At 42.6% G+C, this 27216-nt stretch overlaps 1 protein-coding gene across 1 annotated transcript; it reads left to right on the top strand.

Annotated features, from left to right (window-relative positions):
- Sbspon (somatomedin B and thrombospondin type 1 domain containing) lies at window positions 1-25663 on the top strand. The gene is made up of 5 exons (XM_045144024.1): window positions 1-220; window positions 5086-5280; window positions 21540-21630; window positions 22890-23066; window positions 24019-25663. Exons 1-5 carry the CDS (start codon window positions 7-9, stop codon window positions 24134-24136), a joined length of 795 nt encoding a protein of 264 aa, XP_044999959.1. The 5' UTR covers window positions 1-6; the 3' UTR covers window positions 24137-25663.
- Window positions 25664-27216: the final 1553 nt, after the last annotated feature.

The following is a 27216-nucleotide window of genomic DNA, read 5'->3' as shown; positions in this document are numbered from 1 at the left end:
CCGGCCATGAGGGTCCTGTGCTTGGCGCTGTGCGCGCTGGCGCGGCTGTGGCCCGGGGCGCTAGCTGGCTGCTCGGAGGCCGGGCGCTGCTGCCCAGGCAGGGACCCAGCCTGCTTTGCCCAAGGCTGGAGGCTGGACAGAGTCTACGGGACCTGCTTCTGCGACCAAGCCTGCCGCCTCACCGGGGACTGCTGCTTCGACTACGACAGGGCTTGCCCAGGTGGGTGGCTGGAGCCAGGGAGGGTCCCCAGTCGTTTGCCCCTTGGTCAGCAGGCACAGGGCAGGGTACAGGGATGCGACCCAGGAGCCAGGCTCTCCCCCGGCCCCCCGCCAGGGCCTTCTATTCTAGCATCTAGTTTACCTTTCCCACCCATTCCAGCCACCTCCATTCAGGTACCCCTAGCTCAATCCAGGCCAGGGTCTCCTGGTTCCCTGTACTGTCTGAAGCACCTGTCTCCACTAGGGCAGGACTGAAGAAGCCAGAGCCCTCTGCTGTGCTTCTGGAAAGGTGTGGGGCCGCCTCTGCTGATGAGTTCCGTGACTCCGGTTGTCTAGCTGTACTGGGCCACGTGGAAGCTTGCGGGATGGCACTGACAGGTTCCAGAGATGTGCCCTTGGCCAGCAGCCTCTGTCACATTCATTCTGTCAACCTCTGCAGTGTTTGGGGCTGGAGAGGGGTGATGAGAACAGAAAGGTGTGACTGGCCCACTTTGTACCAAACTTGCTCTGGGAAGGTCCCTTCCTCCGGAAAGAAGTTCTCTGAGGTCTGAAGTCATGATTGACCCTAGACCCCAGCGTGCAGCACAGCCCCTTCCTGAGTCCCACCATGCTCTTGGAATCCAGTTTGTGTAGCATGTCCAGGGCTTTTTTATTTTTTTTTTTATTTTTTTATTTCTCATGGTCTTAGTCTCTAAGTCTTTTTCAAATCTCAGATTTCTCACCGTCCCTGGCCCCTCTAAATAATCGAGTAATTGCTGATTCAATTGAATTAAAAGTTAAAGGCAGAAAAGGGAATGTACTGCTGGGGAGACTCCATCTCTGAAAGTAAACAGTTATTTTCCTTGCTAATCACATCACTCCCAAAGCCAGGCATCCATTAGGGTTAAAGCTCATGGGCCTCCCAGAATGTGGGGTCCTTAATGTCTTCTGGGTAAAAGATCCCACAAAGCTGTTCCATCTCCCAGGATCCAGATGCCTAGTAGGGACAAGCACTTCCACTCTTTGCCAAGTGAAGAGGCTGCCACCCTAGGTCAGGCCAGTCCTTAAAGAGGCTGTCAGCTGGGACAGCCCCGTCACCCAGGTCAAGTACTGGAAGAATGCAATTGGAAAACAAGAAGATTTATGGACTGAGAGCTAATGATTTTCCTGTGAACAGGGATATTCTTTTCGATAAGTTTCTTTGCTTTTCCTACTGCAGGTTCAGAATGTTTTATCTCTGAAATAAGCAGGTAAAGTTAGCTATTCAGGAAACACAGTGTCCGGGCACTGTCTACAGCTCCTAAACTCCTGTGTGCTTTGGTTAGGTGCGTAACTCAAGCAATGCCTCTCTCAGGTCTTCTGCGACTTCGCTTGTCTGTATTATAAGGTAATTACAAAATTCCTGGTGCCAATATAATGTGTCTGAATTTATAGCAAACACAGAGATGGAAGATACTGAAGATGTGGTCTCTGTTCCCTAAGGCTATATAGTGTAGCCAGGAAGACTCGCAAGCCCATGTGCAGCATTCTACTAGCAAGGGATGTATTCCAACCCCCCCCCCCCCGAGGATGTCTAATGCCATAAAAATACTATGCCTTTTTCTGCTATGTCTTGTAGTGTTGTTACATAGTGCTGATTAACCTGTTCTTTCATGTCTAAACTCCTGTACTTTTTGCACATCATTACTTTTGCACTTCAGGGCTATTTTTAAGTGAAGCTGAGGATACTTGAACACTAGTGCCACAGTTTCAACACTGTGGATCTAATAACTGAGAGGGCTGCTAAGTGGTTTAGGGGCAGACAGCGTGCGCAGCACTGACACACTGAACAAAGAGATGGTTTGTGTGCCAGGTGAAACAGCAGGATACTGTGAAATTGTGTCTCACTACTTGGAGTGGCATGCAAAGGAATACTTATGACTTATTTCTGGAATTTTCCAATTAATATTTTCAGACAGTGGTTGGCAGTGGGTAAGTGAAATCCTGGAAAGTGAAACTAGGGAAAAGGAGGGAACTATTAGCAAAATAGGTGACATGGGAGATGATCTGGAAGAAAGTGTATAGAAAACCCAAGAAAGTCTTTGCAGAGGAAGGCATGGGGCTCTCGTCAAAATAATGAGCATAGGTCTGCAGGAGAGGTGTAAAGGAGTGGAATCTAGGAGGGAAGACCAACATCTCTGTTCAGTTGCCCATGGAGGACAGGCTGGATAAGTCAGGCCCTAAGAATAAACACAGTGATCCGGATAGAGTGTTGATGTAGCCAGATCTGGAAAGATTAAGCCACTTCAGAGGGAGGAGGAAAATGATAGGAACTGGTTTCTAAAGAGGCCACACAGTGCAACATGGAGTTGCAAACCCCCCCCCCCCCAAGTCTTTATTTGGTCACAAAGAAACCCCTTCTTTTCAACATAGGAAGAGGTAAAGATAGTAAAATCAATTATTTTGGACTTAGTAAACTGAGAAGAAATAAAGTGAGATTACTATCTTGTGAAGAACTCACAGCAAATCCTGGCAAGTGTGTATTGGGAGAATATCTGTTAGTGGTGGATGAAGGTGCTTAGGACAGAGAAGGAAAGAGTGTTCTGTAGAATTTAAAAGAACCAGCTGGGCATGGTGGCGCACGCCTTTAATCCAGCACTCGGGAGGCAGAGGTAGGAGGATTGCCTTGAGTTCAAGGCCACCCTGAGATGACAGAGTTAATTCCAGGGCAGCCTGGACCAGAGTGAGACCCTACCTCGAAAAGCCAAAAACAAAAAAAAGAAAACAAAACAAAAAGAACCATGACCAGGAGTCCTAAATGTACTTTCTGAAAGGGTCTGCAAAAGAGGTCCTTGGAGGCTTAGATAGAAGAAGCAGATATGAGGCTGAAATGGCTCCTGGCTGGTGTATTCTCTGGCCTGATGTTTCTTGGGAAACAAGGAAGGACACAAACTACTGGAAGCTGGCTACTTGGTGAGACTGAGCCTACTCTGCCCATAGAGATGACAGCAAGAGCCAAGTGGTCCAATGTTGCCAAGAAGCACAGCCTCCTTAACCCTGGACAAGGGCAGCTCAGCAGACATAGCAGGGTGGCTATAGACTTGCCTCCCCTGACCAGAGCTTAAGGGGGTAGCTGACAGCTGTCTGGAAGAGGAACTCCTAACAGACTTCCTCTCAAATATTTATTATTTGCTTTTGAATTTTTCTCCCTTGAAATAATCTTAATGTCTTTAAACTTATTTGCATGTTTATGTGCATGCCATAGGTCCCTTGCCACTTCAAATGACTACACTGCATGGCAGAAAAGGAAATTGCTTGAGTTTAAGCAAAGAAGAAAAGTCACTGAATTTCCTGCATCCATAGATTCCAGGCTTCTTTCCCTTAAAAGGGCAGGATGATGTCATCAAACCCTAACAGTTAAGCCAGTGGGAAACAGTGACAAGCTTGGAAACTGGGGTCCTCACGCTCTAGCTCATTAGGTAACACAGTGGCAGACTTTATTAATAGCTGGAGAAGTAGGTGTGAAAACTGATAAAAAGATTTTAATAAAGAATATTCTAGAAGCCGGGTGTGGTGGCGCATGCCTTTAATCCCAGCACTCAGGAGGCAGAGGTAAGAGGATTGCCATGAGTTCAAGGCCACCTTGAGAATACAGAGTGGATTCCAGGTCAGCCTAGACTAGAGTGAAACCCTACCTTGAAAAACCAAAAAAAGAAAAAGAATATTCTAACATGATGTCTTTAGATATGAATTACATAAGCATTGGTGGGAAAAGGGACAGGAATACTAATGGAATATTTCAAAAGGAAATGTGTGTCATGAGCTAAAATATATGACATATGGTAATAAATCTGTCAGAAAGTCCTGTACTTCCTCTCACCTCTGTGGGCAAAATTTTCCTGTGATCTATGATGGTTTCCAGGTCAAATAATCAAACGTTCACAAGTGAGTCAAGGGGACATTCTTTCACTGTGGAAGAGGAATAAATATCTCAGATTTATTTTCCAAACCAAAATATTTAATGGAACACCTTTTTCATATATTTATCACATCAATTTTTTCTCTCCTTTTATTACCATGAAGTTTAACAGTAGAGTTTGATTCTAGGGGTCAGGTATGAATTCCCTCCTCCTGCACGGGCTTCATATCCAACCTGAGAACAGTTAATTGCCCCACCTAGTTGATTTTGTAGCTTGCAGGATCTCCTGCTTGTTCATGTGTTGGTGACCATTATCCACCCAACAGCTCACATTTTCGGTTTTATATATCTTTCCCCCTGTTTTCTACAGTGAATGTGTATATAAAAAATGTTTTGGAAAAGGTAGGAGGGGAATGAAGATGAAAGGATGGCTACGAGGTATGGGATACAGTCAGAAGTAACTCTTACAGCCCAGTTAAGTGACTATGGCTGGTTACAATTAATCTTACCTAACAAAATAGCTGGAAGTTCCCAGTGTAAGAAAATGTCAAATGTTTGAAGTAATGAATATACCAATGACCTTAATCTGATCATTACACAGTCTGTATATGTTCTGAAATATCACACTGACCCCATAAATATGCACATGTGGGGAAAAAAAAGATATGAAATGGAAAAAGTAATGTTCCCAGCAGGGGCAGACAAAAGTTATTACGGAGGAAACAAAAGGAAAGAATTTACTTGGGTGTGTGTCCTGGGTGGATCCTAGGATATCCGCCCATCTCAGAGGTACCTAATAGTCATGTAACCATCAGGGTGGGTGGAGCCCATGTGAACTGGGGCCTGCTGGGGCTCTGTGCTCCCCCTGATACCTGGCCAGGTAAAGGCAAAGTTTGCACTGGCTATGCTCCACTGTTTGAGTTGGGGGGAACATCCCGGCTGGCTGGCTGGGTTTGCACAGGTGAGCATCCTGTCCTGTTGTTTTGCAGCTCGCCCTTGCTTCGTGGGAGAATGGAGCCCGTGGAGCGGCTGCGGGAATCCATGCCGGCCCGCCATGCGCGTGCGCAGGCGCTCGGTGCAGCAGGAGCCGCGGAATGGAGGCGCGCCCTGCCCACCGCTGGAGGAGAGAGCCGGCTGCCTGGAGTATGCCAGCGCGCAGGGCCGGGACTGCGCGCACTCCTTCGGTACTGAGCTGCTCAAGGCCGCGGGCCTTTGTTCTCTTTCATGACCTCTTCACCTCCTAACAGATCACGTGTTGTGCAGGGAAAGTTCCATGCTGTGCCAAGAGTGGGATGAGCCAGTCTGCCCAAAGTGGGCAGTGAGTTCAGGAAATCTTAGTGAAGGGATTCGTGGCCAGTTGCATACATGCCTTCCTTTCCCTTGCTTCCCTCAGTTGTGTTTTTTCTCCCAATGGCCCATTTCTTAGTGTGCATGGGCTCAGTGATAAAATAAAGCACATACATTGGGCTCTTTGCTTCTGGTGCTGGGGACTGAGCTCACTCACTAAGCAAGCACTCAGCCGCTGAGCCCCACCCAGCATTCTCACGCACACATGTGAGTTTTAGTAAGTTAATTACGCTGCTGAAGGAATGCTTTAGGTAGGATGGTGATATTTCACGCAGGATAATGAGTGTTCAGTTGGGTAGCCATTTCATTGCTACTGTGATTTCAGATCAAACAGAAAATTTAATTTATACACTCACAAACATGAAAAATGATAGAAAAGAGATAACATTTATTAACACTGATTAAATGATCTTTTAAAACACTCCCCTCTCCTCTGAAGCTAACTGGACTGAGAGCTGGCGTGGTCAGATTTCTGATTATTTGGAAAGATTGCCCTGTCTGGATGTGATGGCAAACAGTTGTACTCACAGCTCCTCCTCAGGAAGAAAGATCAATTAAGCCAGGAGGTCAAGGCCAGCCTAGACAATATAACCAGACTCCCAGCTCCCAAAAAGAAAAGGTATCTCTGGTTGCGGAATAGTCAGTGAAGGGGCAGGGCGCTAACTGACTATTGTGCTCGGAACTGCCTGTGTCTTGTCTAGATATAAACAGAGCTCAATACCAGGGTGTTGATCTGGAATGAATCCAATAGAGCAAAGCACAGACTTTTCAGGAAAGCAAAGGCCATATCTTTTTCATGGGAAAGTAGATAATTTTATGTTATCTAATCTTTCTCCAACAGTTTCATTCCTCTCTTTATTCTACATTCAAATATGTACATATTGAAAGTTATCTTGATACCAGGCTGGATGCTGGAATTGTAGTGGGGAGGAAAATTGGCATGAGGCCTTCTGTGTCAACATAGATTGAAGCTTAATGGGAGGGGACATAAACATCACATGATCCCAGGATTAGTTGATTTCAGAAATTTGTGTACATAGTAATTGGTCCTGCTAGTAGCAAACACAGTGAATGGTACGGGTATGATACGGTGATTCCTCTTGGTCTCAGAGTGCAGGAGGGCTTCCCGGAAGATGGGGTTGAGAGATGTAGCACTGCCTAGCAGACAGACCAGTGTGGTTAAGCCTGATGGTCGGCTGTGGGGGGTTTGAGTGTTTGGGGGCTGATCAGGGGCAGCCATGGAACCAAGAGAGGCAGGCTTTATAGGGCAGTGCTTGGACAGGGTGGCATCACAGCATGGTGTTCTTGGTCCAGGAAGGGTAGGAGTGGCATACAGAGGAGTGGGGGTTACAGGAAGTAGCAAAGTAGAGGGTCAGGGGAGAGGACTTAGTGTCTTGGTGATATTGCTCAATAACAGTGGGGAGTTTCTAGATGAGAGAACCCTGTAGAACAATGGCACCTTGGAACTATAGAAACATAAGGTTCTGTCTGATAATGACCAGTGGATTCTGGGTATAGTGCCATGGCATGCAAGCAGGCAAGCCCTAAATGGCTAAAAATCTGCTTGTTTGGCTATTTTTAAAACAACTGGATAAGTAAAAATTTGGGTTTGGTGCCAACAGCTTTTGAGCTAAGGAATTTCAGTCTCTGGTAGGGAAACAGCCAAGCTACTGACCATCTGTTGCTTGCTTATGTAATAAATGTAGCCAGGAAAACATGGGTTCCATTTGAGAACCCAAGGAAGGCTGTCATGTTGGGGACCTATTTTTGATTCTGGTCTTTTTCTGAAGAGCCCTGGGAAGCCATTGAGGTGTTTTCTGTAGGACCATTGTAATCAGATCTATGATAGGAAAGGATCATAGTGGAGGGCTGGTCTGGAGCCTCTTGTTGATTCAGCAGTCACCTTAAACTCATGGAGAAACAATTTAGTGTCTCTAAAGTGGTAAATCAAAGAAACAGCATCAGGACACAGTCACAGTGAGCACAGGTCCTCTATAGAAACAGCAGGAGAGCCTCAGCAAGGCCACTGCACAACACTGGCTATTTATTGTTGTTGGTTGTGGTCTCTCAAGACTAGAGTGAATATGTCAGAAAATCATCCACTCCACTCATTCATGGTGTTTCTTAGGCACACTATGTTCTTGAGTGCTGTCTCAGGCTGTTGGACTTCCCTCCTTAGCCCTGGGATTCTACAAAAGGACCGAGTGGCAGGGAGGTCAGGAAGAGGACAGAGAACACAGCTGAGAGTGCCAGGAAGCATGATTGTCATTCGCCCAAGGGACAGTATTTTCCTGGGCAACCAGAGGCTGGGGGCATTCTCTCTCAAGATTCGAGTCAACATGTCAGAAAATCATCCGCTCTACTCATTCATGGTGTTTCTTAGGCACACTATGTTCTTGAGTGCTGTCTCAGGCTGTTGGACATCCCTCCTCAGCCCTGGGATTCTACAAAAGGATTGAGTGGCAGGAAGGTCAGGAAGAGGACAGAGAACACATGCTGAAAGTGCCAGGAAGCATGAATGTCATTTGCCCAAGGGACAGTATTTTCCTGGGCAACCAGAGGCTGGGGGCATTCTCTCTCTCTGCCTGAAGATGTCCACTCCTCTGTTCTGTGGTTCCAAATGACCTTCTTCCAAATGTCTTCCAATTACCTCCTGTCACTGCTTCTGCTACTGCACCCCATTAAGAGGATTTGATGCTGCCAATTTCTTTCTTCCTCTTCCTGGAAGGTGTTAAGGATCTTGGTTTAAAATTGGATGGCAATATCTGTATATAGTCTTTCTTATAAATTACAAAGAATAACAATTCTCTGGTTTGCAAAAGGGTTGTCTTCCCAGTAAGATGCTTCATAATGATAACTCCCTTCATAGGCTGAAAGGAGAGGATGGGAGCCCTGGAGTATCCATTCTAGTGTTTACTAACATGAGGTTCTGGACCAAGGGTATTGGAACCACCAGGGAATTTGTTATTTGTGCAAGTTCCTGGGGCTCTACCCACCCAGACTCATGGGTTCAGAATCTCTGGTGTGGGCCCAGAACTCTTAGTGTAGTGAGTCCTGCTGGGGATTCTGATGTTCACTGGAGCTTGTGCACTGCTGCCCGGGCATGGACACACACGCCTGCCTCTGTCACTGCTGCCCAGACATGGACACACGTCTGCCTCTGTCACTGCTCCCCAGGCATGGACACACATGCCTGCCCGTGTCACTGCTGCCCAGGCATGGACACACACGCCTGCCCATGTCACTGCTGCCTGGGCATGGACACACACACCTGCCTCTGTCACTGCTGCCCAGACATGGACACACACACCTGCCTGTGTCACTGCTGCCCAGACAAGGACACACACGCCTGCCTATGTCACTGCTGCCAAATTTTCCAAAGCGCATTCTCTTTTGTGATGACATTGCAAAACAGAGAATTAGTTTTCTCTACCACAGAAGTTTTCAGAACTAACAATGATAGATGTTTGTTCACTCAACAAGAGGGAGATAAATATTCTTTATTTGCTTAAACAAGCCTTTTCTTCCTCAGGGTGTCTCACTAAGATTACTGGAGCTCATGAAATATACTTTGGAAATTTCTGGATAACTAAGGGGAAAACCAAAGGGAAGTGGAAATGGTAATGTTAACATCCAATTTGGTGAATTTTTCAGGGCCTCTGTCCCGTTTCATCCCAGCTCTTGTGTCACTTGGTTCCATGAATATTTGACACTCACTGAGCCCATACTATGTGGCATCACTGTGGTGGGTTTTGAAGATCCAAACCTGAATAGCTCAGGCTGGTTATCACTATAGTAGAAAGACACTCAGGTGGATGTGGGTGCATGGAGGAAACCCATGGAGGAAGACTTTGTTCTGCTGCATAATCACCTGTGTGCCTCTTACTGCTTCCCTCCAGCCTGATAGACTTCCTAAGTATGGATTTGGAGCCTTTGTTCATGGCACACTCATCCCTCACACCTGAATGACCTAGAGATTTAGTAGACATCAAGTCAGTCTTCATAAAAACCCTAAAAGGGAGTGTATTTGTTTTTATGGCTTCTGTCACAAATTACCCGAAACTTAAAGAAGCACAAGTATTATCTGACAGTTCTATGGGATAGAATTTCAATATGGCTGTACACAGACCAAAGCCAATGGATCAGCAAGGGTATATTCCTTTCTAAAGGCTGCAGCGATGTCCAACATTTGGACTTCTCTGGTACACATCATCATCTATGGAGTTCACACTTGAGAACTGCAAGAGTCAAGTTATAAAAAATATCACAAAGAACCTCAAGTTTTAAGTAAATTTACAATTTTGTTTGGGCATGCATAGTTATTGTGAGTCTCATGATTAGACACCTCTGCAGGTGAAAACTTCCTTGCTTTTTTTGTGGGTGACAGGGAATCCTTGACAGACAGAAACAGAAAGTATAGGAGAGGTTTTCCTCTTTTGGAAAGCAGAACTTGTAAGTGATCAAGTGAGTTTGGCTATTTAGCTAAGGTGAGTTCCAAGCACAGTGTTGACGTGTAACCTCATTTATTCTTGCTGCTCATAGTAAAACAGGAGTAGGAAAAAAGATATTGACCTAGAGGGGAAAAAGTTTAATTTTAATGAAAGCAGGATATGGAATGGGAAATTCTCAGCTTACTAAAATGGCCAAAGGATGCTAAAATTAAGAGATCTGCTCTTAGGAAAACACTGGGGTGTGGGTGTCTTAGAAATTTAGCGACTTAATACTAATTTATTGTTGCAGTTCTATAGGTAAGAAGTCTGACGCAGGTCTCACTGGGCTGCCATCAAGGTGTTAGCCATTCTACATTTCTTTCTGCAGACTCAAACATGACTCTGTTCTCTAGTATTTTCCAGCTTCTGGAGGCTGAACACATTTCTTTTCCCATAGACCTTTATTGCATCGTCACTCCCAGCAATGCTGCATCTGCCCGTGGCATTCTTTTAAAGTCACATCTCCCTTCCTCTATCCAGATCTCTCCCTTAAAATATATATTCTTGGGCTGGAGAGATGGCTTAGCGGTTAAGCGCTTGCCTGTGAATCCTAAGGACCCCGGTTCGAGGCTCGGTTCCCCAGGTCCCACGTTAGCCAGATGCACAAGGGGGCGCACGCGTCTGGAGTTCGTTTGCAGAGGCTGGAAGCCCTGGCGCGCCCATTCTCTCTCTCTCCCTCTATCTGTCTTTCTCTCTGTGTCTGTCGCTCTCAAATAAATTAAAAAATAAATTTAAAAAATATATATTCTTGCCGGGCCTGGTGGCACATGCCTTTAATCCCAGCAATTGGGAGAGAGAGGTAGGAGGATTGCCATGAGTTCAAGGCCAGCCTAAGACTACAGAATGAATTCCAGGTCAGGCTGGGCTAGAGCAAGACCCTACCTCAAAAAAAAACATATATATATATATATATATATTTTCTTACAATACCCTTACAATAAAATGTTTTGAACTTTTTATTGACAAGTATCATGTATGTAAGTAATATATTATATTTTAGGTCTGGAAAAATGGCTTAGTGGTCAAGGCCAAAGAATCCAAGTTGGATTGCAATCCAGGACCCAAGTAACCCAGATGTACACGGTGGCACGTGTGTCTGGAGTTCGTTTAAAGTGGCTAAATGTCCTGGCATGCCCATTCTCTCTCTCTCCCTTTCTCTCTTTCTCTTTGTCTCTGTCTCTCTCTACTTCCCTCCGTCTCTCTCTCTCAAATAAATAAAATGAAATGAATATTATATTTTGATCATCGCCCCCCTAATTAACTTCTTTTGTACCTCTCTGCTGCAGAATCCTTCTAAAAACAACCTTCTTCTTCATAAATACCTTTTCTACTACTTTAATGTCTTTTTTTCTTTCCTCCTCCACCACCCATGACAAAATGTTGGTGGCCCAATATTGTGCAGGTGTCTGGCAAGTAACAGCAGTCACTGTGAGGTCATGAATGTGACAGCACATCCAGAGCACTCCCCCCGTCCTCTAACTCTCACGTGCTTTCTGACCCCCCCCCCCCCGCTGCTTCCCTGCACCTTGCAGAAGGCTATATAAACGTGTTATTTAGTGCTGAGCACTCCACAGTCACTCAGCACTTTGATGAGTTTTGAGTCTCCCCAGCTGTCACAGCCAACTGCAAAAGAAGCTGCTCTGACTAAAGGCGAGAGCTGCACTGGTCTGTAGAAGTAAACATAAATCTTTAAGGGCCATTTGATGAGCACAACATATCCAGTTAGCCAAACAGCGGTAGCAGCTTCCTCCTCAGGGCTTATGGTCTTCCCAACCATGGGCTTTTGACTGTGTTTTTCGGGAGCAAGTGTGAACCAGGATTGCATTCTCTCCCATGAAGTGGTCTTCAACCCAGCCAGAGAGTAGTTTGTTACCCCCATAGTAGTCAGGCCACTGTTGCACAGTAGGCACATCTTGCCTGTGACCAGACCTCTTTAAAGTCCCTTGTGATTATCTAGGACCCATCTGGGAGACCCAGGATAGTCTTCCTGATTGAAATTCAACTCAGTAGTAGCTTTTATTTCATCCCTTAATTCCTGATTGCCAGGTAGCATTATATACTCACAGGCTCGGGGGATTAGGATGTGGGCAGCTTCGGGGTGTTGTTATTCTGTTTACCACTAGGAATAAGACAAGGTCATTAACCTTGCTTGACATATGAAGGCACTGAGTTTTGGGAGGTGAGAGCATTGTGAAAGGCTTAAAGGACTTAAACCTGGATCTCATGGCCAAAAGTCCTGTGGAGATTCCCTGCTCCCATATTGTCATCATTGAAATTGTTAGAGACTCATGACTAAGCAGAAGTATGATAGCCCCACACAGCCAGTGAACAAAATAATATCACTGAAACTCTTGTTAATGGTATTTCCTTGCTTCATTAATACTTATGATTATATTTTATTCTACAGACAAAAGTAAAAAGCTGATTTAGGGCTGGAAAGATGGCTCATTAGGTAAGAGGGCTTGCTGTGCAAGCATGAGAAGATGAGCTAATCCCCAGAACCCAAGAAAAAAGCCAGGCATGGATGTGCATGTCTATAACCCCAGGGCTGAAGTTGTCAAAGATAGGAGGATCACTGGGGAACCTGGTGAGCCAGTAAAACTGAAAAAACAGGGAGTTCCAGGTTCAATGAGATTAAGTCCCAGGGAAATAAGGCAGGTGGGAAAAGCAATAGAGGAGTAAAACCAATGTCTTTCTGTGGCCTCTGCATGCATTGCGCATGGGACTCATGTATCCACACCCGTGCATGTAACACACACACACACCCCAAAATAACTAAAAAGCTAAATTTTTCAATTCATCACACATTGCTGATGTTTGTTTGCATTCTTCAGTCTGGGCATGGTGGTGCATCCCTTTAATAATCTCAGCAGTTGAGAGGCAGAGGTAGGAGGACGAGCATGAGTTTGAGGCCAGCCTGGGACAGAGTCCGTTCCAGGTCAGCCTGGGCTAGAGTAAGTCCCTACCTTGAAAAATAACAAGACAGAGGCATTTTCCCTTTGGGAAGATCAATGTGCATTAAGATAAATGATGTGCTCCCAGGAAGGCGTGATTTTCAGGTTTCCATCTCATTCTTTTCTGCACAGATTCTACAGACCAGAGAGCCTAAGCCTGCCTTTGTGGCATGCTATTGTGTCAGAGGGCTTATGCAATTCTGAAAGCAAATTTACTTTCATGTTCAAAGAAATTATGTGCACTGCCATGCTTTTTTCAAGTGGAAGTTGTAAAACTGTACAATGGTGGGCTCATGGAGTGCCGGGAAATCTGGCAAATAGACTGCGAACAAAACACATATCACATTTGAATGCTGCTGCCAGAAAGGGGAAGGGAAGGGGAGCCAACATTTATGCAGAGCCTTTGTCCTGGGGCACCGGCTGTGTGCCTCCATGCATGAGCAGAGTGGGACTGACGGCAAAAATAATTTCTAAATTATTTACAACTCTTAAGACATGAAAGTAAACTTTTTGGGCAATATTAAGGAGTGGTTCTTGTTCAAAGCACCCCAGGCAATCTGGCTTCTGGTCTATTTGCTGAAGTTTTGTAGGGGGGAGGTGAGGAGGTCCTTGTACTGGAAATGCCAGTGATCCACATCCTGGGGCTGCAGCAGGCGGAGTGGAGCCGGCAAGGTCCTGAATAACTGACTTGCTTTCTAGATGCCAGCTATAGTGAGGCTGAGGCAGAAAGATCAGGAGTTCGGGGTCATACCAAGACCTTGTCTCAAAGAAACAAAAAAGCACCATAGGCACAACTGTGAACACTGAAACTGAACATATACATAGATTGTGTGTGTGTGTGTGTGTGTGTGTGTGACAAAGAGAGAGAGGGGGATTGAGAAGCAGACAGACTGACTGACTCATGTATACTACTAGCCTGGCCTCAAACTATATATATCCAAGGATGACCTTAAATTGCTGATTGGCCTCCACCTTCTGAGTTCTGGGATTACAGGTGTTCACCCCCACCCCTGGTTTGTGTGAGACTGAGGATCAAACCCTGAGCTTCCTGCACACTGCACAAGCCCTTTACCAACTAAGCTCATCCTCAGCCTCAGGACAGTAAGTCTTAAAAACCAGAAAGCATTTTCTGTGTTGAGAAGCTTTCCCATTCAGCTGCTAGCTATTTTTCCATCATGAATTGCTCTGGATTCTAGTTTCACAAGAAATAAAATTGGTTTAACACCTCTTTATAGAGGTTTTGTGAAGTATGAATGTATGGTGTGAAATTCCTCTGTAAGTGAGCAGGCATTGGTGATACAAGGGGCCTTCACGCTAAGGGGATACCTGCAGTCCACTGTGCCCCTGAGGTCCCCTGGACCACACCTCTCACCTGATGGGCCTGATGGGATTCGAAGTGATAGGCTAAAACTGCCACCTCTTTCCTTTCTGGAATATGACTTCACATTAAGGATAATGATTTGTGACACAAAAAGAAGCTTAAACAGCCAGGCATGGTGGCACACGCCTTTTATCCCAGCACTCAGGAGGCAGAGGTAGGAGGATCGCCTTGAGTTTGAGGCCACCCTGAGAATATAGAATGAGTAGCTCAGGTTAGCCAGAGCTAGAGTGAGACCCTACCTCAAAAAAAAAAATCATTTTATTTCTTTATTTTCAAGCAGAGAGAAACAGAAGTAAGAGAAAGAGAGAGACTGAGTGAGAGAGAAAGACAGAGGGAGAGAAACTGGGCATGCTAGAGACTCTAACCATTGCAAATGAACTCCAAATGCCTGCTCTCCATACCTTTGGGCTGGAATTCAGACCTTCCTCCAAACACACCTTTGAGCTGGATGCCAGGATCTGCGCTGCAGTGATACCTCTTCCAGCTAGGTGGCTGGAGACCCAAGCTACAAGCTTTAATGGTGTCAATGGAGGGCATACATTCAAACGACCACGTATATGAAAATTCAAATGCATGTTTTGCTTCTTATCATTGAGTCTGATAGAAACAGAGAGGGATCTGGATACGTGCACTCACTTGCTCTTGTTCCCTGAGAAGCAGCTGTCACCTTTAGAAGGCTTTACAAACTCTGTGGAAAACAATGAGGCATGTCACTACAGCAAGGAACCATCTCCAAAACTGGGATTCTAGCCTGTCCTCCAGGTGCAGATCCATTTCATACTGGGAAGACTAGGCACCAGACCACCCAACAAGAATCAACCCTTGGAATCAAAGGCTAGGCTACCCTTATCTTCTCTTCCTTAGCTGTGTGTGGAGGCTTACCCCTGTAATCACAGTATTCAGAAGGTTGAGGCAGGAGAATTGCCATGAATTTGAGGTCAGCCTAGGCTTCAGAGTGAGACACTTCTAAAAATAAATAAATAAATGAACAAAATTCATTAAGAAAACCTAAAAACGTAGAAAAGAATTGATGGTCTGCCATCTTGTGGCAGTAAGGAGCCATGCAAAATCAACACATATATATATATATATATATATATTCATTTATATATATTAATATAAAATTTTATTTATATATAAATATATATTATATACATTTATTTATTTTAGCAACTAGTACATTCATTCAACTTTTCTCATCTTAATTTTGGCATCTCAAAATCTAACATCAGTTCATATCTGCCCTCTCAGGATTGTCCAAATTCTGAAGCAATGGGTAGGAAGGGCTGTTGAGACATCTATAAGCTCGTCACCCTTCCACATCCACAGATTTCACACCTACAGATTCAGCCAGCCAAGGACTGGACATATTTGGGGTCAGGAGTTAGAGGCTGACAACTTTTTCCCTTGTCATTATTCTTTAAACCAGGACATCTTAAACTATTTACACTCACAAACCAAAAAATTTGACTTAACTCCAGACAAATAGGTGTATAAAACAGACATACAAAACAAACTTTTCTTGATAGTAAATCATAAAGAAATTTATTTATTTTATACTACCTTTAAGCATGAAAACAAATTGGCATGGTAATGAGATAGAAATGCTTACTTTTACATAAAGAATGCAATCTTAAAATAAATTTTGATATTACAGGATATAGAGCATCCTCAATATTTTTCAAACTCCTTGATATTACATGTAAAATTTATTTTACAATAGCCAGTGCTGAGAACACTGCTTTGCATAAACACATAATACAAAATGGCAGAAATTTTTGATTAAGGCCATTTCAGAAATTGTTGGCAATTTTCTCCTAATCCCAAGTCAAAATTCAATGAATGATTTTTATGATACTCAAGTCAGCAATTCAAACAACTTTCAATAAATCACTTACTCATTAATGTGTATGTATGCTGAATATGTGTACAAGAGGTCATCTTGCCACTCCAAATGAACTCCAGGTGCATGTATTGCTTCTTGTATCTGGACTTACATTTGGTACTGGAGAATTGAACTTGGGCTGGTAGGCTTTGCAAGCAAGTGTATTTAACCACTGAACCATCTCCCCAGCCTTCATATAGCAATTTTAAAAATTAAATATTTTAACAATATAATCCAGAGATATACTTAATTTGATATCTATATGCTATTGAAGTAAAGTTCTCATTGCTAGAACAAAACACCTGACCAAAAGCACTTGATAGGAGTAAAGAGATTATTTTGGTGTACAGTCTCAAGGAGAAATTTTTGCATGACAAGTCAAGTATGGTAGAGCCGAAGCTGGACATAACTTTTCCCACAGCAACTGGCAGAAAGCAGAAAGCTAGACAGAGAGAGAGAGATTAAGATTGGCAGAGAGAGAGATGAAGATTGAGAGAGTGCTGAGCTCTGGCAAGGAAGAAGATGAATCTAACACTACTAAGCCCACTACTAGAAACATTTATCCTCTAGCAAGGTTCCACCCCTCTGCACAAATTGTCATTGTCTGGGGAACAAGCATTCAAAGCACAATATTCTACAGGGAACAATTCATTCAAGTCACCAAATTCCTTCACTGGCCACCATAGGCTTATATCTACCACATGATGTGAAATACATTCAGTCTAGCTGATAAAATTATTATTTATTGGAGAGAGAGAAGAAAAAAATGGGAATATCAGGACCTTTAACCAATGCAAACAAACTCCAGACACAGAAGCAAGAGACTCATATCTACCTCATGATGTGAAATACATTCAGTCCAACTTTTAATCAATTTTTTATTTATAAGAGAGAGACAGAGAGAGAGAGAGAAAATGGGCATGCAGGACCTCTAGCCACTGCAAACAAACTCCAGACACATGTGCTAGCATGTACATCTGGTTTACGTGGATATTGGGAAATCAAACCTGTGTCCTTTGGCTTCGTAGGCAAGTAAGTGCCTTAACTGCTAAGTCATCTCTTCAGCCCTCAGTCCAACTTTTACAGTCTTCATAATCTTTAACGGTCCTAGGACTGTTCAAAAGTTCAATGTCTCATCTGAAACTTGAGACAGTCTCTTAACTATGTGGCCTATAAAATTAAAATGAAAGTTAAATACTTCCAGCATCGAATGACACAGGGTAAACATTCCCACTGTAACAACAAGGGTTAGCAAAGAATGATTAAATCAGTGTAAGATCAAAAACAAGCATGGCAAACATCAAATCCTACAGCTTTAAGCCCAGCATCTAAGACCCACAATGAAATCTCTGGGTTCCACATTTGGTCCCTCCACTTGGGCTACTTGTGGCTCAAGGAAAAATCCATCCCAAGAAAGCAACTCTTCTTGGCAACCAGTCCATAGCCCTGACATCTTCAAAATCCTGGGGTCCCCATTGCTACCCATATTTCATCCTCGTGACTCCATGCCATGGCCTTCCAGGGCCTCGAGGCCTGCCTCATGTTGTCCTCTGGCCACCTTCAAATGACCACACTGCAAATCCAATGATCCTCTATTTCCTGCATATTTTATACTTCCAAAACCAGTACCAGGTGGACTAAAAGAATTGTCAATACAGAGGAGAATAAAGCCAACTATGAAGAGGAGGAAAACTCCTTCAGCATTCTTTCTTCAGGTACCCTCCCTTCAAAAGAGTCAGCATCTTACCCAGAGTTCCAATGCAGAAAAGCCGGTGCATCTCAATGTTGATAATCTCTCAATAAGTTACAGCAGAACTGGACTATAATTTATGGCTTGAAGTGTTCATTTCTTTCTGTGACAACTGTAACTCTTTCATATCCTTCAGTTGCTTTGTCTGGCAAACATGCCAGACCATTATTTTTATTTATTTATTTATTTTTTTATTTTTTTTTGGTTTTTTCGAGTTAGGGTCTCACTCTGGCTCAGGCTGACCTGGAATTCACTATGTAGTCTCAGGGTGGCCTCGAACTCTCGGCGATCCTCCTACCTCTGCCTCCCGAGTGCTGGGATTAAAGGCGTGCGCCACCACGCCCGGCTCAGACCATTATTTTTAAATCCAGCATCTTTCAAGTTCTCAAGACATGGGCAGAACACAGCCTCTTTTTTTGTACAAACTGTTTAGCCCAGTTCTGACAAAATTCTTCCTCCCCTCATTAGCCAAGCCTCTAAGTCCCACACAATTCTTTCTGCATTTAAGTCTTTCAACTCTCTCAAGAATGGTCCATCATGCTCTCTGTAGCACTGAAAGGTGTCTCTTAGTCCAAAGTTTAAAAGCCTGCCACACTCATCTCTTAAATCAGTTCCAAAAGTACAAAAGTCACATGCTCAGGTTTCTAACAGCAACATTCCTACTTTGCCAGTGCTAATTTTCTATTGTAGTTACTTTGGCATTGCTGGGATAAAACATGGTCTGACTAGAGGGAAAGTTTCACCAGAAAGGATGGTAAAGCAGAGGCTGAGCATCTCCACCTTACCACAGCTGCTGGCAGGAAGAAGCAAGAGTGAGCTGAGCTCTCGCAAGGGGAAGGTGGTTATTACAACCCCTAAGCCAGGCCCTAGAAGCACACTTTTTCCAGTAAGCTCTACCTCCCAAATTGCCACCACCTAACAACCAATCATACAAAACATAGGAGTAAGTGGCAGGCTTACAATTCAAACCACCACATGTTCTGAGGAATGATGGTAGACAAATATTAAACGTTTTTATTTTTCTTTTTAAAAATATAGTAATTTATATATTTGAGACAGAGAGAGAGAAAAAAAAATGGGTACACCAGGGCTGCCAGCCACTGCAAATGAGCTCTAGGTGCATGCACCACCTTGTGCATCTGGCTTATGTGAGTCCTGGACAGTCAAACTGGAATCTTTTGGCTTTGCAGGCAAACACCTTAACCTCTGAGCCATTTCTCCAGCCCAGGTTTTTATTTTTCTTAATCCATTATGTGTCTTTGAGAGCAGTAACTTTGTGTATACTGTAAAAACGCCACAGTTCAGGGCTGTAGAGATGGCTCAGCAGTTAAGGCACTTGCCTGCAAAGCCCAAGGACCCAGGTTCAATTCCTCAGGAACCATGTAAGACAGATGCCTAAGGTGGTGCATGTATCAGGAGTTCATTTGCAGTGGCTGGAGTCCATTTGTCTCTCTCTCTCTCTCTCTCTCTGTGTGTGTGTGTGTGTGTGTGTTTCTCTCTTTCTCAAATAAATAAAATAAAATATTAAAAGAAAAACAGTTCATAAAATACAGTAGTCTCCAATCGGAGCTGTGGCAATGAGTGATGCGATGGCGTGCATAGTGCAAATTTGCATGGTGTTTCTTCAGACCAAGGCTACAGTGAAATTATGTGATGCAAAATGGGTATGTGCAGCCAGAGACACTTCACTTCATTTCATATTTGAATTATTCATTTATGTGACTCCATACAGGATTGTGACCTGTAGTTTAAGAAGCTGGTCCCTAAACAACATAATATAACAACTATTTGTATAGCACATAATACTTTCGGTATTGTAAGTAATCTAGATATGATTTCAACTCTATGGGAGGGTTGAGGGTATATCTCATTGGTAGAATGTGAGCTTTGCATGTGTGAGGGCCTCAGTTTGATCCTCAGAACTTAAAAAATAATAGTGTAAGAGAGGGGATATACAAGTTAAATGCAAATAGTATGCCATTTTACCTAAAAGACTTAAAATATATAAGAAGTTGGTGTCCCCGGGGCATCCCACAGATTCTGAGGATCATTGTAGCATGGAACGGAGGACTACAGGAGGTGGGATCTATGTGTTGATGGCAGTACCATGTCTTCATTCATTTACTTACTGGCTCATTCATCCATTACACAAACACTTACTGAGTACACAAATATATTAGGGATATAGTGATGAACAAGGCAAAAGCCCACCTGCTTGAATTGACAAGAGTGGGATCAAGAGGTCATTTCTAGGTGCAGTAGATACCTCCTTAGACAGTAATGAAATAGAAGTGAGACACACAGACAAGATTCAGGAAAAGAGAAAGAGGCAGGAGGAATGATCACTGGTGCTTTTTCTTTGGAAGGAAGGGCCACTTGAATCTTTCTCTCTCCAAGGCTGTGCTGCCTGGCACTGGGCAGTCATACCAGGGCACTGTATGGTGGGCAAAGCTACCAGGTTGTAGTTACCAGGAAGCTTGGGAGCACTGACATTTCCTTTCTTTATTCATTTTTATCCTTTCTTACTTTTTCTCTTTGCTTGTTTTTTCCTTCCATCCTCCTTTATCTCTTTGATAGTTCTGTCTCCTTTTTATTCCTTTTAAATTTTTTTATTTATTTGAGAGAGAGAAAGACAGAGAGGGGAATAGAGAGAGAATAGGCATGCCAATACCCCTAGCCACTGTGAACAAAGTCCAGATGCATGTGCTACTTTGTGCATCTGGCTTGTGTGGTTTCTGGGGAATTGAACCTAGGTCCTTTGGCTTTGAAGGTAAATACCTTAACTGCTAAGCCATCTCTCCAGCCCTTATTTCTATAATTGTACTTCATTTTGAACTTACTATGAGGCCACCAAGGAGTACATTGCACTTCTGAACCCCCTGCTTCCCCTTCCTACATTATGGGATTACAGGTATGTTCTATCAGCCCAGGTTAATACAGTACTGGGATTAATCTCAGAACTTTGTATAATCAAGACAGGCACTCTACAAACTGAGTGACACACCCTATCCCTTTGCTTTCATTTTTTTTAAAAAAAAACTTTTTTGTTTTTCTTTTCAATATATTTTTTATTTATTTGCAAGCAGAGAGGGATAGAGAGACGGGAGACAGAGAGAATGGGAATGCCATGGCCTCCAGTAGCCGCAAAGGAACTTCAGATGCATGTGCCACTTTGTGCATCTGGTTTTACATGCATACTGAGAAATCAAACCCAGGTCTTAAGGTTCTGCAAGCAAGTGCCTTTAACCAGTGAGCCATGTCTGCAGCCTTTCTTTTCTTTCATTTTTTGAAAAACAGATTCTTTATCATTTTACAATTACCTTACCTTCCCCTTCCTAGTTTTCTTCTATTTCCTGCTGGTTTTGTTTGTATCCTGTCTTTTTCCTTTCACATAGTTTTATGACTACAGACAGCTGATCTGAGGTCTGTAATCCCCTCTGTACATATCTGGATGCTCACAAATCTTTACTCAATTTGGTTCCATAGACCTGTGGCAGCCTCACCATGTGTCTTAGTAGTGTGCCAAGGTCTTAGGATTTTAGAAATTGAGATCTTAGACAGGTGTGGAACCCTGTTTGGGAAATTTGCTCTGAATACTTTGGCTGCATGAATTCAGTGTGATTTTCCTTTTTCCAGTCCCTGCCTTTATAACTACCTCTGCATTCAACAAGGAGAGAACAAGACAAGGTTCATCTCCCCGGTGGTCTGCACATACACAGGATGCTGGGTAACTTGCTGTTGTTTTAAAAATATTATGTTTTCCCAGACTATTCCGAAAGGATGTATTGGGTTTGGCTCAGCTCTCCTGTTACATGTTGGTTACCTTTGAGTGAAACATGACTTCACCACAGACATGTAAATACTTATCCTGTCCTCAGTATATGGGCCTATGATCTCCAAGAAGGAACAATCTATTTAAACAGGAGATAGTGTGATTTGTTTAATCACACTAAGGATGCTACTCTGAGAGTCTTTGTGAAACCATGGGCTCCTACATCATCTCTGTTTTTGAAAGTGGTATACACTTCCACTGAGAGGATTTCTTATTGACACTTCATGGCACAGGCTGGAAAGTGCTCCCATGGTCACTTGAGGTCCCTTCTGCCATCAGCCTAGTGAAACCAGATGGCCATGTACATGGATCCCCATCACTATGAGTGGTTGCAGCTCACATATTTTTATTTCTAAAAGTGAGAATATTAAATTTGCATGATAGGCACTGGAGAGATGGCTCAGCAGTTGAAGGCAGTTACTTGAAAGCCTGCCTGCCTGAGCCCAATTCCCCAGCACCCACAAAAATCTAGCCAAAACAATGACACGTGTTTCTGTGGTCCTAATGCCCCACAGGAATGAGAAGCTTAGCCAGCAGAATCCAAAGCTCATGGGGAAGCCAGACTAGAACATATACAGTGGCAAAACCAACAAGAGAGATCCTGTTCTAAAAGACAAGTGGAAGGAGAGGACAAACACCCTGAGGTTCACCAATGACCTCCACACATACTGCATGTGTACCATACCACACACTCATGCATTGTACACATCCACATGCATCATCACAATGATAAAATTGGGCATGAATTGGGTATGATGGTACCCACATGTAATCACAATACTTAGAAGGAAGTCAAGCAGATCAGGAGTTCAAGATAAGTCTCAGCTATGTAGTGAACTTGAGGTCTGCCTAGGCTACATGACACCCTGTCAGAAGACACACACACAGAGGGAGTATATGAGAATGTTAGTTGGACATAGTGGCCACAGCTATAGTCCAAAAATCCTAGCATTCAGGAAGCTGAGGCAGGAAGTTTGCTACAAGGAATGCCTGGGCTACACAGTGAAACTCTATATGAAAAATAACAATGACTTTAAAAAAATAACAATGCCAAAACCTAATGACAAGAATATTAATATTTATTGCATGGATTGGGTGTGGCTTCCTAAGCTTCTTATTTTTACCAAGTGAAATTTTTACTTCTTTTTCCCTAGATACTGTATGGAGTTCAAGACAGAGTCGCTGACTCCTCACTGTGCTCTGGACAACCGGCCCCTGACCCGGTGGATGCAGTATCTCCGAGAGGGATACACAGTGTGTGTGGACTGTCAACCTCCTGCTATGAATTCTGTGAGCCTGCGCTGTTTCGGAGATGGCCTGGACTCCAGTGGGTAAGAGAGGGTAACTGATCATATGGTTATTCTGTTGTCTTATTCCAGCTATCTGTCCTCTATGTCCTGACTTGCGTGTAACATCAGCAAGATGAGGACGGTGAAAAAAACCTTCCTTCAGCAAACCAAGCTCAGGGATTCAGTCCCCAGTATGCAATCAGAGGCTTTCTGGACCAGAAACACCCGGGTTAATTAGGAAACTGGGGTTCAGGTAAAGCTTTCAAATAGCCACAAAATGCCCAGTTGCTACAAAGTGGTCTTCTTAAGACCACATGAATCTGAATCTCCTGGGATATAAATTTAAAATATGAATATTATTGACCCCACTTTGGACACAGTGAATCTAGACTCTTTTGGGGTAATATTTTAATATTCTTTTTGGTCAGGGACTAGAAATCTTTTCCTATAAAATTCTAGAGGTTACGTGCTTCCTGCTTTTCTTCCCATATATACTGTCATAACAATTCAACTTTGACACTGGGACATGAAAGCAGCAGATACCTTATAAACCTTGGCTTTGTTCTAACAAAACTTTATTTGTGGGCACTAAAATTAAAATTTCATAGAATTTTTACCTGTCAAAAAATACCATTATTCTTTTGGTTTTCTTTTAATTCCTTAATATACTACTATTATTTGAGACAAACACTTGCTGGCAAAGCCAAAGGACCCATGTTGGATTCCCCAGCACCCATGTAAAGCCATATGCACAAGGTAGGTGCATGCATCTGGAGTCACTTGCAGTGGTTAGTGGCCTTGGTTTGCTTACTGTCTTTCTCTCTATCTGCCTCACTCTGTCTTTCAAATTAATTAATTAAATATTTTAAAAGATTGAATAAATTAAAAAACTGTGATCACCTTTTTAAAAAATCTTTAATGATTGATTCTATAAGTTAGAATTTTCTTTGGCTTGCTCTTGGCATTAATTAACATTTCTAAAATATCATTTCAGAAATCAGACACTCCATTGGCAAGCCATTGGCAATCCTCGATGCCAAGGAACCTGGAAAAAAGTGCGTCGAGTTAACCAGTGTTCTTGTCCAGCGGTTCACAGTTTCATTTTTATATAGATTGCTGAGCAAATATTTCAAAATATGCTTATAAACATTGCTAAGTTGCGGTTAACCCTTCGTAAACTTACAAAGTCTGGCCAAAATTTCTGGCATGTGTCATCGCCACACTCTGCTGCTGAAAAAGAAAATTTATGGACTCGTTATCAAGAAACCATGGTAACTTTGTGTTTATGTTTACTAACTTGGGGATTCACACTCAAAGCTCCTTTGGTTTTATACCCTTCATTTTCTATTCAGTCACAGAATACATGTATATCTGTCCACATTAGCATTATTACCATGTACTCCAGTTTTTGGTAAGGTGTTATTTAAAGGTATCTATATATTTTTGTTTCTATTCCTTATTTCTTAAAAGCTTCTAACTTAAAAAATATATATATATATACACACATATGTGTAAAGTCTCATATCTATCCTCCCCATATACTAGCCCCATAAATTCTACAATAATTTTAAGCATATTGTTATAAAATAATTTTCTATTGGAACAGTTATTAAAATTTCAGTAGGAATTTTGTAAAGAAAAGCCAACAATATTGCTAAAATTTTTTGAAGAAATTTTCCGTTGTTAATTGCAAAGATCAATCAAACACCCATCCTGGATTAATAAGAATTCCTTGAAGTGTTATAATTTTCACACCAATCAATCAAATATTTTAGTTATGATAATTCTACCATTTGTATCTAGTATTATTGCCAAAGGTTAAAGCCTATGACAGAGTAAACAATCTTTTAGAGTACAACTTTGAGTTTAGTTGAAGTATTCTTATATCGTTTTTCTGAAGCATATATTTTCTCATGTTTGGAGTGAAAGGCAGATGTTTGGATGGCAAGAGGCATAGAATTTCATTGCACACGCTCTTATCTCACACACAAGGAGAGAAATATGGATCTTATTTTATTATTATATCAATGAACTTGAGGCAGAAAGACATGGTGTGTTTGAGAATCGGGGATGTCAGGCTGTGTCAGGCTCTATAGTCAGCTTCAGTGAAAGTCACCCTGATTACACCAAAGACTCCATATTATGAGCTTACCATAGTTTAGTTTTGAAGCAGGTTTTAAATTCAGGAAATTTTCTTTGGAGAATTGAGTCCGGAGATTTTAACTATCTATAATTCATTTGGTTTAAGTTGGATTACACAGTAACTTACTAACAATGTTTAACTAATATACAAATTTCTTGATACTTTATTATGTAATGACGGATTTTATTATGTAATGACAGAATGACAAGAGCAAGGGTTGAGAACAACTCTAATAGTTAACATTCTGATAGTTATACTGAGAATAACAGTATTTCTGACTATATATTCCTATAACTGCCAAAGTTATTTTGATGGAAGATTAAAAATAAAAATATTTAAATTTCATCAATGTTAGCAACTTCAACTATGAGTTCTATATTAACAATTTAAGATCACTTAAACAATTATTTAGCAATATTTTTGAAACTATGCGTGGATATTTTCCAATGATACTTACATTTTTTTAAATATGTTTTTATTCATTTTTCATTTAGTTATTTGAGAGCGACAGACACAGAGAGAAAGACAGATAGAGGGGGAGAGAGAGAATGGGCGCGCCAGGGCTTCCAGCCTCTGCAAACGAACTCCAGACACATGCGCCCCCTTGTGCATCTGGCTAACGTGGGTCCTAGGGAATCGAGCCTCGAACCGGGGTCCTTAGGCTTCACAAGCAAGCGCAATTTCTCAGGACATGGGCATAACAGCAATCCTCTCACACAAACTGCTTCTAGTCTAGTCCAAATAAAGCACTTTCTCACCCTCAAACCCAAACCTCAGAGTCAATAGTACTTATTACATTCAGGTCTTTCAACTCTGTCCATAATAGTCCATCAAGTTGTACTTATAGCACTTCAAGGCATCCCTTAGGCCAAGCTTTCAAATCCTTCCACATTCCTCTTGAAAATCAGCTCCAAAGGGCCAAAGCCACATAGTCAGGTGTCTAGCAGGAATGACACCACTCCTCAGTACCAACATTTTTGTTGTAGTCAGGCTCACATTGCTGGCAGATATCAGCCAACCAAGAGCATCTTGTGGAGAAAAAGGTTTATTTTGGCTTACAGGCCCAAGGGGAAGCTACATGATGGCAGGGGAAAATGATGGCACAAAGAAAGGGTAGACATCACCACCTGGCCAACATCAGGTTGGCAACAGGAACAGGAGAATGTGCCATACACTGGCATGGGAAAACTGGCTGTCTATAACACCCATAAGCCTACCCCCAACAACACACTGCCTCTAGGAGGCTTTAATTTCCAATTGCCATCAGCTGGGGAACCTAGCATTCAAAATATCTAAGTTTATGTAGGACACCTGAATCAAACAACCACATGCACTTTCTTTTTGTTCAGCCTGGGACCCCAGTCCATGAAAAGGTGCCACCTACAATTAGGGTAGGTTTTCCTACTTCAGTTAATCTAGTCTAGAAAGTTCCTTATAGACAAGCCCAGAAATATTTCTCTTAGATGATTATAGATTCTGTCAAGTTGACAATCATCACTAACCATCACAAGTCCACCCCTTGGCAAGTTGATATACAAACCTACCACTTTTGAACCATAATCTTCCACTTCTTGTCTCTGTAGACATGGCATTTATAATGTAAAATGCATCCAGTCCAAATTTAAAAGTCTCCATAATCTTTTGTTGTCCTAACACTGTTCAAAAGTCCAAATCTAGTCACTTCTTACACTCAAAGTAGTTGCTTAACTGAGAGCCCCTATAAAACTAATAATTGAGTGAAATGCTTCCAATATATAATGACACAGAGTCAGTATTCCCAGTTGAAAAGGCAGGAATCAGGACATCAAAAGGAAAGATCAAACCTGGCTCTGCTTCCCATTGCCAAGGTGGGTTTGGGTTACAGGTGTGTGCCACTTTGCATCCAGCTTTATGTGAGTGCTAGGTATCAAGTTTGGGTGGATAGATTTGTGGAGCAAGCCACATGAAATAAATCTCTAATAAAGTAGCATATTATAATTGTGACAACTTTTAAAATGGTTTATGAAGGCTGAAGATATGGCTCAGTAGTTAAAGGCACTTACTTGCAAA

The sequence above is a fragment of the Jaculus jaculus genome, chromosome 2 (genome assembly GCF_020740685.1).
Source record: "Jaculus jaculus isolate mJacJac1 chromosome 2, mJacJac1.mat.Y.cur, whole genome shotgun sequence".
NCBI lineage: Eukaryota > Metazoa > Chordata > Mammalia > Rodentia > Dipodidae > Jaculus > Jaculus jaculus.
This window is presented reverse-complemented; position numbering and strand designations above follow the sequence as displayed.